Source organism: Ranitomeya variabilis, chromosome 5, assembly GCF_051348905.1.
Source record: "Ranitomeya variabilis isolate aRanVar5 chromosome 5, aRanVar5.hap1, whole genome shotgun sequence".
Taxonomy (NCBI): Eukaryota; Metazoa; Chordata; class Amphibia; order Anura; family Dendrobatidae; genus Ranitomeya; species Ranitomeya variabilis.
In genome coordinates, this window is record NC_135236.1 from 71,469,468 (window position 1) to 71,486,024 (window position 16,557).

General features: G+C 44.4%; 1 protein-coding gene across 13 annotated transcripts in view; it reads right to left on the reverse strand.

The window, feature by feature from the left end:
• ANK1 (ankyrin 1) overlaps positions 1 to 16,557 on the reverse strand; it is a 346,825-nt gene that overhangs the window by 130,579 nt on the left and 199,689 nt on the right. For all 13 annotated transcript variants that reach the window (XM_077262199.1, XM_077262204.1, XM_077262207.1 and 10 more), the window contains 5 exons: positions 11,969 to 12,067; positions 11,783 to 11,881; positions 9,080 to 9,265; positions 5,727 to 5,825; positions 5,537 to 5,635 (listed from right to left, as the gene is read on the reverse strand). In XM_077262199.1, coding sequence (XP_077118314.1) covers positions 5,537 to 5,635; positions 5,727 to 5,825; positions 9,080 to 9,265; positions 11,783 to 11,881; positions 11,969 to 12,067 — 582 coding nt within the window. The remainder of the gene's footprint in view (positions 1 to 5,536; positions 5,636 to 5,726; positions 5,826 to 9,079; positions 9,266 to 11,782; positions 11,882 to 11,968; positions 12,068 to 16,557) is intronic.

Genomic DNA, 16,557 nt, shown 5'->3' on the forward strand with positions numbered 1-16,557 from the left:
CATGGTACTGTAAACCTGATGGAAAACTGCTACGAATTCGCAGCGGCCAATCCGCTGCGGATCCGCGGCCAATCCGCTGCGCATCCGCGGCCAATCCGCTGCAGATCCGCGGCCAATCCGCTGCGGATCCGCGGCCAATCCGCTGCGGATCCGCAGCCAAATCCGCACTGAGTGCACATGCCATAACCCTAACCCTAACCCTACCCGTAACCCTAACCCTACCCCTAACCCTACCCCTAGTTCTAACCCTAGTTCTAACCCTAACCCTAGTGGAAAAAGAAAAAAAAATATTTTCTTTATTTTATTATTGTCCCTACCTATGGGGGTGATAAAGGGGGTTTTTTTTTTTTATTTTTTTTATTTTGATCGCTGTGATAGAACCTACCACAGCGATCAAAATGTACTTTGTAATGAATCTGCCGGCCGGCAGATTCGGCGGGCGCACTGAGCATGCGTCCGCCATTTTGGAAGATGGCGGCGCCCATGGAGGAGGCGGACGGGCACCGGGAGCCTCGGTAAGTATAAGGGGGGGGGAGATCGGGGCACGGGGGGGTGACATAGGAGCACGGGGGGAGCGGACAGGAGGACGGGGGAGCGGAGCACAGGACGGAGGGGACTACGGGACAGATCGGTGGCTTGGGGGGGCGATCGGTGGGGTGGGGGGGGGGGTCACTTCAGGTTTTCCAGCCATGGCCGATGATATTGCAGCATCGGCCATGGCTGGATTGTAATATTTCACCAGTTTTTAGGTGAAATATTACAAATCGCTCTGATTGGCAGTTTCACTTTCAACAGCCAATCAGAGCGATCGTAGCCACGGGGGGGTGAAGCCACCCCCCCTGGGCTGAAGTACCACTCCCCCTCTCCCTGCAGATCGGGTGAAATCGGAGTTAACCCTTTCACCCACTCTGCAGCGACGCGATCATTCCATGACGCCACATAGGCGTCATGGGTCGGATTGGCACGGGTTTTCATGACGCCTACGTGGCATCATGGGTCGGGAAGGGGTTAAAAAGGAAAAAAGAAATGTATATCAAATGGAAAGGGTGAAGCATATCTAAAAAAGAATATAATGCTGTTTGCAGGGAATGCAAGTGTCAGGATGAAAATGGTGAAGTGGTCAAAAATGGTGTTGATAAGGCCGAACTTTTAAATTCTTATTTTGCATCTGTGTTCTCTAAGAAAGCAATTGTAACATCAACTGATCTTCATGGTGCCATAGAAGGAATAAAAGAATCCACTCTTTCTATAAACAGAGAAGTGGTGAGGGGACACTTAGCTAGTTTAAATTAATTTAAATCTCCTGGTCCAAATGAATTATATTCTAGGGTACTTAAAGAGTTAGCAGAGGAAATTACAGAACCACTAGCCACAGTATTTTTTTTAACTCAAATATTTTTTATTAAGTATAAGATTCCAATAAAACATTTCACATTAAGACATAAATTTTCATTTTCTCCACCCTTACCCACCCCTCCCCTCTCCTTCCCTTTTAGACAGCTCAAACTTTTCTCTTAACATGTCCTGTAGTATTATATACATTATCCACATACAATGACTTTTATTATGAACATATAAACCGTTAGTATATAGGCGAACCCTCCTCAGGCCTTGCTTCCCTTAACCTCCCCTAACCTAGTTCCAGCCAAGGCGTCCACAATTTATCATACAGGCCCATCTTCCCTCTTTTCTGATATACACCCTTTTCCAGGGTAATGACCTGCTTCACATATTTAATATATTCTCCCCTCGAGGGAGGCTCCTCTTTGATCCAATTTCTGGCATTGACCTTCCGAGCCATGTATAATAGTCTAGCGATTGCTATTATCAACTTGTTATCCACGTACCCTAACACGCACACCAAAGGTTCTCTTGGAATTACACAACTGTATGCCCCTTCTATCCGGCTTACAACCACCAACCAAAAAGCAGTCAATCTCGGACACGACCATAACATATGAAACATTCCAGCATTATCATTCCTACATCTAGGGCATTCCGAGTCAGATCTCAGCCCAGCTTTGTATAGGACATCCGGGGATCTATACACTCTGTATACAATATAAAGCTGGGAGACTCTATATGGGTCATTTAGTGATAATTTCGGTATCCATTCTAGTACAGACTCCCACGTTTCATCCTAAAAGTGACCCAACTCTCTTTCCCATTTAGCCCTCGCGCCAACCGGATATCCCAATAAGTGAGTATGGAGTAAATCCTTATATAGAGATGAGATAACACCCCTCGTTGTCCCCACTCCACGGATGTAATCCAATACTAAGTCGCTTTGAATTTGGAAACAATCCCCCTCATTCTGAGCCACAAACGCATGCTATACTTGTGCATATTGGAACCCCCCAGATATACTAAGACCATATTCCGACTGTAGCTGGGAAAAGGGTTTCAACTCCTGCCGCTCTAAAATCTGACAGGCATACCGAATCCCCCTAGCTTGCTATTCTGGTATATATCCCATTGCCAAAAACTCCGGTAGGTTATTATTAAACCACAGTGGAGAAAACCTGGCCAGACAAGTAACCCCACGAATTTAACTCTCCCCCATACTTTATATATCTGAAATAATGTTGGGTATTTTATTCACCAGTATCCCTAGGGAGCACTAGCCACAGTATTTGAAAAATCCTGGAGAACAGGAGAAGTCCCAGAAGATTGAAGAAGGGCAAATGTTGTCGCTATCTTCAAAAAAGGAAAGTAGATGGAGCCATGAAATTACAGGCCAGTGAGCATTACTTCTATACATGGAAAGATATTTGAACAAATTATTAAACACCATGTATGTAAGTACTTGGATAAGAATACAGTAATTAACCAGAGCCAGCATGGATTTGTAGCAAACACTGACTCGGTGTATTAGGGAAATGTGGTAGATATAGTATATCTCGACTTAAGCAAAATATTTGATAAAATATATCATATTATTCTTATTGAAAAAATGACCAAGTATGGGGTTGACAAGGCTACGGTTTGGTGGATTCAAAACTGGCTCAGTGATTGAACTCAAAGAGTGGCAATAAATGGTTACACATCCAATTGGAAGAGTGTTTCAAGTGGGGTACCACAAGGTTCTGTCCTGGCCACAGTGTTGTTCAACATTTTTCTAAATGATCTAGATAAGGGAACCTAAGCAAACATCAAATTTGCAGACGAAGCAAAGCTAGGAGGGATGGAGGACACTAGAGAAGACTGAGAAAGGATTCAAAAGGATCTAGATAAGCTTGAACAACAAGCAGCGACTAATAGAATGGTATTTAACAGACAGGGAGAAATGCAAGATTCTACATCTGTGAAAGAAAATTACATCTACAGAATGGGAGGAATAGAACTAAGCAACAGCACGTGTGAAAAAGACTTGGATATACTAATAGATGACAGTCTGCACATGAGTCAACAGTGTGATGCAGCAGCAAAAAAGGAAAACACAGTTCTAGGATGTATTAAGTTCTATTAAGCATAGAGTCTAGATCACGAGAAGTAATTACCCCTTCTACTCCTCCTTGGTCAGGCTTCATCTAGAATACTGTGTCCAGTTCTGGGCACCACATTTTGTCAGGACTCTGAACATTTTTTACCTTTTTGTGCATTACTGCCCTTTTCCAAGATGGCGTCTTTGGTCTCATGTGCACTGTGTCTTCCTGCTATAAAACTCCACCCCAGCCTTCAGTCTGTGCTAGAGTATTCTGCCTTGCATCCAGCTCCTGACCTCTGATTACTCCCTTGCTATACACCTGCTCCTGTTAACCTGTGTGGTGATCCTGCTACTCTGCTCTGAGTTCCTGCTGCATACACAAGTTTCCAGTAATCCTCCTTCATCTGCTGCTGGTGTTTACTTCCATCTGCACTTGCTGGACATGTAAGCTGTTGCTGCTTTGCAATAACCTGAGACTATTAACCAGACCTCCCTGGTTGAGCTAAGATATGATTTGAACTGCCTAATAAGCATATCTATCTGTGTCTGGACTAAGACAAGGATTTATTCGTGTCAAGTTTCCTCAAGAATAACTGTGCTTCATAGACTTTCTGCTTGATTCCTCTGAAGTTTCCTATAGACTGCTAAGCTGCGTTTATTATTTGCACCAAGTGTTGTGAACTTGAGTTTCTCTCTGCACCTGTTTGAATCGCCGTGTGATAATATAGACTTTACCACTTATAAAACTGTGTCCTGTAGTTGTCTTGTTCCACGCAAAGAGTCTCCTGAGTTATCCCCTATAATTATTACACATTTTAAAAAAGACATTGAAAAACTGGAGCAAGTTCAGAGAAGAGCTACCAGGATGGTGAGCGGACTGCAAAGTATGTCCTATGAGGAATGGTTAAAGGATCTGGGAATGTCTAGCTTGCAAAAAAGAAGGCTAAGAGGAAACATAATAGCTGTCTACAAATATTTGAAGGTTATGACACAGTGTAGAGGGATTATCCTTATTCTCATTTGCACATGGAAACACGAGAAGCAATGGAATGAAGCTGAAAGGGAGAAGATACAGATTAGATATTAGAAAAAACATTCTGACAGTGAGGGTGATCAATAAGTGGAACATGCTGCCGCGAGATGTGGTGAGTTCTCCTTCAATGGAAGTCTTCAAACAGAGGCTGAACAGACATCTGTCTGAGATAGTTTAGTGAATCCTGCATTGAGCAGGGTGTTGAACATGATGATCCCAGAGGTCCCTTCCAACTCTAACCTTCTATAATTCTATGATTATTACATGACGATGTGGGAAAGTGCTCATAAAACTTGGCAAGGGACAATATACCTTATAACACTGTCCACCATAGTGTCCCTAATACAGTGCCCCTATAACAGTGCCCACCATAGTGTCCCTAATACAATGCCCCTATATCAATGTCCATCATAGTGTCCCTAATACAGTTCCCTTATAACAGTATCCACTATAGTGTCCCTAATACAATGCTCCTATAACTGTATCCACCATAGTGTCCCTAATACAATGCCCCTATAACAGTGCCCATCATGGTGTCCATATATCAGGGACCGGCATAGTGTCCCTAAAACAGAGTCTGTCAAAGTGTCCCTAAAACAGTGTTCGTGTGACAGTATTAGGCATAGTGTCCCTACAACAGTGCCCCCTATGACGGGATAAAAGACAGTAGCCCTATAACAGTTGCAGACACAATTCCTGTATAGCAGTGTTCTCCAACTCCGGTTCTCAAGAGCCACCAACAGGTCATGTTTTCAGGATTTCCTTAGCATTGCACAGGTGATGGAATTATTGCCTGTGCAGGTTATGCAATTATCACCTGGGCAATACTAAGGAAATACTGAAAACATGATCTGCTGGTGGCTCTTCAGGACCGGAGTTGGGGAACAATGCCCTATAGCATTATCAGACACAGTGCCCCAATAACGGTGTCAGGAATAATGTTCCTAAGAAAGTCTCAGGAACAATGCCCTATAACAATGACAGCTATGAAGAGAAAAAGGCAAACAAAAAAAAAAGAAATGCCCCCCCCCAGTGAGTTCTGACTTCACGCCAGATCCAACTGTGGTTCCCGTTACCTTGGTTAGTGCATCTATCTGGGCTCCTCTGTCCAACAGCAGGCGCACCATGATAACATTCCCACGCCGGGAGGCAATGTGCAGAGCGCTAATACCATTCTTAGGGATAGAAGAAGAACGCACATGGGATTATGAGAAATAAAGATCAAAGAGTAACTCCACAGACGAGAGGAAAGACAATTATTCTTACCTGAGGTGTAAAATTAACATTTGCACCCCTGTTCAGGAGGAGCTGGGCCACATTAAGGTTCTCATAATGAGCCGCAATGTGCAGGGGTGTAAATCCTGTCTGCAAGGCAAACACATGACTGGATCACAGAAAGGACACAGGTATAACACACAGCTGATGAATCTACAGCATGTTGTAACATAAATCAGGTATTACCGCCACGTTATAACTGTGGGGTCTGACCTCCAGGATCCCCATTGGAAAAAGGGGCCACAGAGCTGTTGTGCTGCTAGATTGTCTGTGCAGGGAACTTTAGCTGACCACATTCACCAGAATGGAGCCATACGGTGGTTCCTCGAGGGATGGCCAGGAGTGTAAAGGTGCCCCACCAGCAGTTCCGCGCTTTAATTCTCAAGATTGGTGGAGGGCCCAAAGTCAAAAACCCACTAATAATAGTTATGACATATCCAAGTGATATGTCATCACTTTATAACATAGGAATAATCCTTTAAAGTCAACAGGCTAAAGAGCAAAAGACCTCAACAAGTTCTCCTCTTCTCCTGGTCTGAATTTCTTAAGCATCATGAAGATGGTGGTCTGACATTTTGGCTTAACTTCAGATCCCTCTTGGTTTGGGTGAGTTCTCAGACTGGTGGAGATGTAAGTGTAGCTACCGTCTGTTAATATGATGATGGCTTCTTATCACCAATCATATCGTCTCTGCAGATGGTTCCACAAACATGGGTGTTCCACGCAGATCTCCAGCCTATTGGATATCATGGAGATTTGGCGGAACAGAAGATCCAGACAAGTCAAAAGCAACTATGTGAGGCTATCATGTCAACATACAGTAAGCTTCACAGTACCCAAAAAAATCATGTGCGGAACAGGTCACATCAATGGTGCCCAACGGTCCTCACTGAGTCATTACCGTGTCCATTGAGGTTCAGTCATTTTGGTGGGACTGCTCCAAATGAACTTCTGACCGCAGCGGTGGAAATGTGTCCACCAACTAAGGCTTATGTGCACACGGTGTCTTATTTCCGACAGCAGAATCACCAAGTCTTTCCTAGGCCAAGCTGCTTACGGAAAATGCTGGTGGCCTCTTTCCAAACCCTGAAGCAATTAAAAGAAGTAATAAAAGGGACTGCACATGTGCACAGCAATCTCATTTTTACATTGCTGTGCATTAAGCTCATTTTTTGCGGCACCTTTGTAGGCAGATTCAAGGCAGGATCTGCATGCAAAAGACGTCGTGTGCACATACCCCAAAACAAGAACATTTCCTAAAGCCGTTTCTGCTTGAAAAACTTATGAACTCTTCAAAAAAGTCTGTGTGAACACAACCTAATAGTGACTATGTGCACAAGGCGTCTTTTTCAGGCAGATTCTACTGCAAAAATGGACATAATACACAGCAATGTCAAAACAACATTGCTGTGCATATTTTTTGTCTTATGTCGCTTCTTGTAACTTCTTCAGGGTTTGGAAACCCTGGAGTGGTTGAAAGAAGTAACATGTTCATTCTTTGGGAGGTTCATGCTCTCTTAAGGAAGATATATGGAAAAATATGCCAGTGGTGGAGCTGCTGTGAAAACGACGGCAAAACCACCGGCAGAGCCGCTTCAGGAAAGAAGCTGATGGGTTTTTACCTGGAGTGGGTTCACCTGCTAAAACTTGGTGGGCATAGAGCCGGCCCCACATTAGAATGATGCACGCAGCATCATTGACCAGCAGTGGCATCATCAAGGCCGGGTTGAATTGTGGTGACCTCAGGACTGTGGGAAAATGCCAGTGATGATGTCACCGCTGGTCAATGATGCTGCGCCTGGACGGTCGCATCTTGGCACCGTCCAGGTTGAAAACTATTTAGACCCCAGACATGGATTATGGCGTGGGACAGAATGACGGACAGGTATGGTAAAGTGTTGTTTTTTTATTTTACTTTTAGTACAGGAGATCGAGGGCTTTGGTGGAATTAGGCAAGGTCGTAAGTATGATTTAAATGAGATTATTAAAGGAGTCTGTGTCATTTTTTCAATTAAAGGATTTTATTCTGGCTGTGTCTTTATTTAACTTATAACTATAGGATTAGTAATGGATAGATGTCTTATAGACGCCTCTCCATTTCTAAGCCGTGGGCTTGATGTCACCTGACAATACAAAGACGACATCAACCCCACAAATAAGAACCCCACTTGCCTCCGCTACAGAGCAAGTGGGAAGAGCCGGGCAAAGTACCAGAATTGGTGAATCTAATAGATGCGACTTTTCTGGGCAGCTGTGGGCTGCTGTTTTTAGGCTGGTGGGGGCCTATATCAATGGCCCCTTACCAGCCTGAAAATACCAGCCCCCAGCTGTGAGCTTTAGCAAGGCTGATGGTCAAAAATGGGGGGGACCCCACGTAGTTTTTTAAATTATTAATTTAAATAATTTAAAAAAACAGCGTGGGGACCCCTCTATTCTTGATAACCAACCTTGCTGAAGCTGACAGCTGAGGGTTGCAGCCCCCAGCTGTGAGTTTTGACTGGTTAGTTCAAGAAAATAGGGGGGAGCCCATGCCGGGTTTTTCATTTGTTCATTTATTTCGTTATATCGCAGTCGGCGGCTGAGGAATACCCTGATCATCCACTCCTGCTGTCACTGTTATTAGGGGCAGCAAGTGTCGGATGATGGGAGTAAGAGTCCCAACAGCTCCCACCTGCTGTCATCATTCAGACTTTATTATAACTCTCATCATTCTCCTCTGCTCGCGCTGATCGCCGGCAGAGCAGAGGAGAATGATGACAGCCGGCTTCAGCACCTGCTGCCGGGGAACAGCGCTTACTGTAGCGCTTCTTCCCCGCTGCCGATGCGTGTCACACTGATGACATCAATTTGTGTTCTCCGTGTGCACGTGTGCGGGACATTTTGCCACCCGTGCTGATGGTAAAAAACGGACATGTCGACGTGTGGGTCACTCGGACACACGGTCCGTGAAAAAACACCACACGTACTGGAGACACTGACGTGTGAAAGAGGCCTAACAGAATGACCATTAAATGTCTTATGTAATGTCAATAAGGGTGCAGAAAAAAGGAATTACAAAAAAGGAGTCCACCCTTAGAAGTCATAAACTTTTAAGAATGGCCTAATTATTAATGTGGCCCTATTTATTGGACGTAATTAGTCTTCTACAGTGACCCATCACATATGGGGTACGGATATTACCAATACATCCACTAGTGTGAGTAAGAAAATGAATCACTTAATCATCATGCTAGAAAAGACCCCAAAGTGTGCACCAAAAGTAAAACAAATAGGGTGTAATGTGAAGGATGGGACCCCAATGGGGTTGAAATGTGGCCCTGTCAAGTGGTGTCATATGTTCTGACCTTTGACAAGACATCTGCATTGGGGTCATTCTGCAGGAGAACAGCGGCTGTCCGGGTGTCATCATTTCGAGCTGCGATGTGCAGTGCGGGAAGTCTCACTTTTCCTTTCATCCCGTAGCTGATGAGGTGAGCCACCACATTCTCATGTCCCTGCTGCAGAGCTACGGCCAACGGGGTGAATCCATCCTGCGTGTGAGAAGATTGTACATGGGAATGCTTAAATCTAGAATATTAGAGATGACGATACGGAGTGGACAGACACGGTCAGGAACTTATATCAAAAGGCACAAGACGGCGGGGCACTGGCTGGTATAGTATCACTGAGTCCTTCAGAAAAAAGGCTGCACACTGGGATACTGTTAATAGGTCAGTGACCTGTCTTTATGGAGACAGCCTGAAACCTGGCTACATCCTGCACACTCTCTCTCCATAAATGTAGGTCAGCCATCCTTTCTACAGAACCCAGCTGTGAGCTGAAGTTTCGCCTTTTTAACCAAAAGACAAAAGAGGCCACTGGCAAGAAATGGGATCATGCCCAGAGGCCAAGAAGGGATAAAAGCAGGATGAGCTGGAAACCCGCCACCAAATGCACCTTGTGCTCATATGCTGACGATAATGGGTTACGACATGGTATTATACGCACGTGTAAAAGGAACAGGACCATTCTATTATACGTATATAATAGGTCACCATTACAATACGGCTTCTAGATAGCCAACGCATTTCAGTTAGATTTGGCGTTCTCACAACCGTCCCCATTCACTGGAGGGGTCCTAAGGAGGAGCTTAAGGGTTCCCATGCTAAATAGGCTACTTCTCCATTTTGTATGAAAAAGTATAATAAAAATATAATTTATTAATTGCACTTTTAAAAAAAAAAATCAATATAAGGAGGATAAGATAGAAATACTTGGCCTACGTGTTTCGAGCACTAAGGCTCTTAGTCAGGTGGTTGCTGGATACCTGCCCTTCTACTCAGCTGCTCTTGCTAGGGAGCCGGCCCGTGATCCTTGTCCGTGCCCCACACCCTTTTAGATTAATTTGTTACCGGATCTGTGAGCTGATGTGATTTCCTTGTTTGTTCATGTTTACTTCTCCTTTGTGCCAATTTTTATACATACCAGTTTTTTTTGTGGAGTTTCGCAAAATCTCGCACGCCGCATTTCAGGCTTTAGCCTCATGCACAATTCTGTATGGCAGAAGCTATGCGCCGCCACATCTGCTTGTAGCATAGAATAACCCTGAAGGGCACTTAGACTAAGAATGATTGACAGGTCTCTCCTTATTTATGACGTCATATGTAAATAAGGAGAGACCTGTCAATCACACTTAGTCTAAGTGCACACTGTGTGTGAATGTAGACGCCTTGCTCCCGGCATACACCTTAACGTTGCCATAGACTTCCATTCACCAAACGGAGGCCCCAAGCATGTCCTTCTGGCCTATGTCTTTTTATGGAAGTAGAGACTACGTTGGACAGATGCACAGAGCAATCGTTATTACCATCGTTCTGTGCCTACCGAATATCACCATTATCGGCAGCACATCTCCTCCTGTTTGCACATCATGAATGATCTAATCACCTGGATGAGGCCTAAAACATGTTTCAGTGTTGAGGATAATCCAGGAACCAGGGCAAGAGACATCCTCCTTTTGGAAACTTTACTAGTACAGAAATATCATAAGGGTTCGCCATGCAGGGTCTTTATCAAGCCATAAAGAAGAGAGATATACATTTTTTTATGGCTTGATAAAAGACCTGTGCGGCTGAAACGTTGTGATTTTTCTATGAGGATGTCTCGTCCCTTGGTTTCTGGATTTCTCTATATTGCTACAACCTTGTGGATTGCACCGAATATGCATGGACACCAGAACGGTGCACAGCACTCATCTATGGCAAGTGCGTAGCGAGGGTGATGGATTCTCCGTGGTCATGATCCCTGTCAGGACATATCCTAAAATTATAATGGACATGAATTCAAATGGGATTGTGACAAAATTTCCAGTGATCACTGGCACCTATTTTGAGTCTTGTTATATGGGGCCCTACTATTTTTGAATAAATAAAAAAATACTTTTTTATATCTCAATAAATAAAAAAATTGTGGTATCAAAACCATTTTAACCCTAGCTGCTCTGTGGTCACACATAAAAAATCACCAATGAACCCAATGTTTCCTTTAAGGGGTATTACCATCTCCAAAATCCTATCCCAATATGTAGTAGGTGTAATAATAGAAAAAATATTATCAAATACCTCCAATTAGAAATGTAGTATAGTTCTTCTGATACGCTATGTCACTTACTCCATGTGCAAGGCATTGCAGTAACTTAGGTATCTGTGGGTGCGACCACTAGCAACTAGCTGCTCACTATATGAGTGGTCATAACCATGGATACCTAAGGTCCTGCAATGCCTGCACATGGGCTAAGCAATTTAGCAAATCAGAAGAACTATACTACATTTCTAACAGGAGGTATTTGCTAATATTACTAATATTATTACACCTACTACATATTGGGATTGGGTCCTGGATATGGGAATACTACTTTAATGTCTGAGTAGTCTTATGACCTCATTAAACGGCTCCCCATGTCTCATCTTCTCAGAATGACACGGGAGTACTCGTACCTTAAAATTTGCAGTGGAAATAAGCTTGAATATCAAGAAATAGTGACTTCTTATATCACCAAATTTACTGACCTCTGTGGCAAGGTTCTGGTTGGCTCCGTTCTCCAGAAGGAACTTCACCACGGGAAGATGGTTCTCCTGAGCTGCCATATACAGGGGCGTAAAGCCTTTCTGCGGTCACATAAAGCAGAAGCGATGGTCACCTTCTTGTGATATCCGTGGAAAGATACGGTTTCATTGTGTAGCGGACAGTGGTACCTGTGACTGGCTGTTGACATTGGCCCCATAATTGACGAGCTCCCGCACCACGTCTTCTTGTCCGGCCAAGGCGGCAATGTGCAGCGCCGTGTTACCTTTCTACACAGCCGATGGCAATGAGAAGGGGGGAGGTACAAGAGGGTTACATATACAGAGAAGGGTTACGTACAGCCGGCCACAGATGGCGCGTTCCCTACAGATTATATGATCCGTATATTTGATTAAATGCTAAACAACTGGTAATCCCATAACGTGCTCCTGAGCGGCGCGAGCAGAGGAGAATGATAAGAGTTATATGAAAGTGTGAACGATGACAGCAGGTGGGGGCTTTTGGGACTATTACTCCCATCATCCGACACTTGCTGCCGCTAATAACAGTGAATGAGATGAGCAGCATCATCATCGAGGCCGGGCTGAACTGCGGTGACCTCAGGACCGTGGGAAAATGCCAGTGATGATGTCACCGCTGGTCAATGATGCTGCGCTCTCAGCAGCTCAGTCACCAGTGGCTTTCAGCCGTGGCAGTCGCATCTTGGCACCATCCAGGTTTAAAGCTATTTATCCCCCAGACATGGATTACAGCGTGGGACAGAGTGACGGACAGGTATGGTATATTGTTGTTTTTTTATTTTACTTTTATTACAGGAGATCGAGGGCTTCGGTGGAATTAGGTGAGAATAAAGGACTTTATTCTGGCTGTGTCTTTATTTACCATACAACTATAGGATTAGTAATGGATAGGTGTCTTATAGACGCTTCTCCATTACTAAGCAGTGGGCTCGATGTCACCTGCAAAGCAATATCTGTATGTGGAGTGTGAGTCCTACAGATGATCCCACTATTAATTAATCATAACAAAGCAAAAGAAGTGGAAAATAAAACATAACTTTTAATACATTAAAGTCGATAAAAACTAATCACCCAAGTGAACACATAATACGGGGCCAAGTCATTGCCATATAAAATGGACCTTGAAAAAATGACAAGCCCTAAACAGGATTAAAAGTTTCCGACAATATATGCGGAATCAATCTGAAATAAGGTTTGTAAAGTAGCTGTACAACAATATATAAGACAGCAACTAACCTTATGCGTACAGATGCATATAATAACAATAGACAGTAATAGGCATATACTGTAAGAGACGCTTACTGTGGCTATTACACAAAAAAAGGGAACGGTCTCACCAATTCCATAAGGCAGGCATCGGAGCACCGGGTATTCTTTTGTCAGATGGGTATCCGGTTGATAATGGGATGACAGTCCCTATGTCAATCCCTATGGGGCTATCAATAGACTATCCCCAAAGCTCCTGCCCTTACAAGGGCAGTCCACATCTACCCCTGTATACACATGCCCTGCACTCTCCCTATATCACCCAACGCGTTTCTTCCAAGCCCAGGTCATCAGGGGAATTGCTTGTCTGAGGAGATTATGTGCTAAGAAAAGAGGGACAAAAAGTCCTGCCACCCTCTATGCTGTCCTGCAGAGAGTGGACAAGGCTAGGGCCATTATTAAATAGGAAATGTGCCACGCTTCCTATAGGGCAATCCAATGCAATCAATGCATTGGCAGCTGGAGGTGGTTAGAGCATGATGCAAAGAATGGTATCGGCGCCAAGACTGCGCGCTGTATACTACATAATGTGTACATCCCAAGCGCTATAAAAACCAAATAAATCCATCAAAGCTAAGAACTCACGGTTTGGGTGATGTCACACGCCCGGCTCCACGTGGAGTACATCTCTCCGTAACCAGTGGAGGGACTTCCTGTCATGCGTGCTAAGGCAGGAAGTTACCGCTGCCTAGCAACCAACACGCTATGTGGAGGGACTTCCTGTCATGCGTGATAAGGCAGGAAGTTACCGCTGCCTAGCAACCAACACGCTATGTGGAGGGACTTCCTGTCATGCGTGCTAAGGCAGGAAGTTACCGCTGCCTAGCAACCAACACGCTATGACAGGAAAAATGCCCACTATAATAGGCAAATCATTTCCGCAAGAAGATGCGGACGGTCCCGGGGGGGAAAGGTATCCTACTACGTGTAATTTAATGTGAAATAAATGCGGGCACTAAAAAAAGGGGGGCGGTGCGGGAAATATCGCTAACCGGAAGTCCCCATAACCCGGCAACCAAGATGAAACACACATGGTGTTATAACATGTAGTTATAACCTGATGAATGCCGAGGTAGTATATACCAAAACCGCACCACACAACATGCGGAAGGATTTAATATGGGACCATGATACGAAGGGGCCGTACACTGGCAACCACAATGTAGCAGTGTAGGACTACAATAGAGGCGCTGCAAAGTTGTGCAGTCACCAAAATTAAAAATCCTGTCATACCACGCCATACATCAGTGGGGCTAGTATCCTCTGTAGTCATAATCAGGTACGACGAAAAACGCCCAGACCATAGATGATCCAGCCCAAAATATAGACAGAAAAAGAGAAAACCGTGAGCGCTGAATTGGAAAAAGGATCCAGATGGTACATGTGGGCCCATAGTCAGTACATATGTAGAAAACCATAAAAAATATCCCAACCACAAACAATATATAAGCCCCATAATAAGGAAGGACACTAAACAAACATTGCCATGGTGAGTGGCACCTTAGGTACAGTATGCCTAAATTCTTATTGATGTCATCCAATTATTGTTTATGGGATTCGCAATATTGACAATACAATATGCCACTCACCATTGCAATGTTTGTTTAGTGTCCTTCCTTCACAAAGGTGACAACCCCACATATATTAACACCACTTGCCACCGCTACAGGGCAAATAGAAAGAGCCGGGCAAAGTGCCAGAATTGGCGCATCTAGCAGATGTGCCTTTTCTGGGCAGCTGCGGGCTACTATTTTTAGGCTGGGGGGCCTATATCAATGGCCCCTTATCAGCCTGAGAATAGTAAGCCCCCAGCTTTGAGCTTTAGCAAGACTGGTTGTCAAAAATGGGGGGAACCCCACGCCATTTTTTAAAATTATTTATTTAAATAAAAGCAGCGTGAGTACCCCTCTGTTGTTGATAAACAACCTTGCTGAAGCTGACAGCTGAGGGTTGCAGCCCCCAGCTGTGAGTTTTGCCTGGTTGGTTCAAGAAAATAAGGGGGAACCTACATCGGGTTTTTCATTCATTTATTTCCTTAGATCGCAGCCGGCGGCTGTGAAATACCCTGATTATCCGCTCCTACTGTCACTGTTATTAGCGGCAGCCAGGGCTGGCGTCAGCACCCGGCGCACCCGGGCATGTGCCGGGGCCCTGGCGAGACGGGGGTGCCCATTCACGGTACTGTTGTGAATTAGACTTTTTGGCTCCCTCTTGTGGTTACTAGTGATATGACTCTGGGATTTTCTTCCCTCAGTTTGCACCCAGCTGGGTCGTTAGTTCAGGGGTGTTGCTATATAAACCTCCTGGAACCTTAGTCCAGTGCCTGGCATCGTTGTAATCAGACACATTCTGTTTGCTCCTATCTGCTGGTCCTGGTTCGTGCAAAATTAAGCTAAGTCCTGCTTCTTTGTTTTTTGGGTTATTTGCTTGCTCTTATTTTTATCCAGCTTGTACTAAATGTGATTCCTGATCTTGCTGGAAGCTCTAGGGGGCTGGTGTTCTCCCCCCGGGCCGTTAGACGGTTCAGGGGTTCTTGAATTTCCAGTGTGGATATTTTTTATAGGGTTTTTGCTGACCATATAAGTTATCTTTCTATATTCTGCTATTAGCTAGTGGGCCTCTCTTTGCTAAATACCTAGCTCATTCTTATGTTTGTCTTTTCCTCTTACCTCACCGTTATTATTTGTTGGGGGCTTGTATCCAACTTTTGGGGTCTATTCTCTGGAGGCAAGAAAGGTCTTTCTTTTCCTTTCTAGGGTTAGCTAGTTCTCCGGCTGGCGCGAGACGTCTAGAACCAACGTAGGAACGTTCCCCGGCTGCTGTTATTTGTGGTGCTAGGATTAGATATATGGTCAGCCCAGTTACCACTGCCCTATGAGCTGGTTTTTTGTGTTTGCAGACTTAGAAATTATTTCTGAGACCCTCTGCCATTGGGGTCACAACAGTATGCCAGGCCAACATTGAATGTTTAATGCATTGCAGAAGTGGGATAATAAGAAAGGAAATTCTGAGTTGTTTTTTTTTTTTTTCTTTCCTCTCTTCCTCCTCTTTACCTTTGAGTGACTTGTGCTTGCTGCAGACATGAATGTCCAGACCTTGATTACAAGTGTAGACCAGCTGGCAGCTCGTGTGCAGGGCATACAAGATTTTGTTACCAGTAGTCCTATGTCTGAACCTAAAATACCTATTCCGGAATTGTTTTCTGGAGACCGATTTAGGTTCAGGAATTTCAAGAATAATTGTAAATTGTTTCTTTCTCTGAGACCCCGTTCATCTGGAGATTCAGCTCAGCAAGATAAAATTGTTATTTCTTTTTTACGGGGCGACCCTCAGGATTGGGCTTTCTCGCTAGCGCCAGGAGATCCGGCATTGGCAAATATTGATGCGTTTTTTCTGGCGCTCGGATTGCTTTACGAGGAACCCAATCTTGAAATTCAGGCAGAAAAAGCCTTGCTGGCTATTTCTCAGGGTCA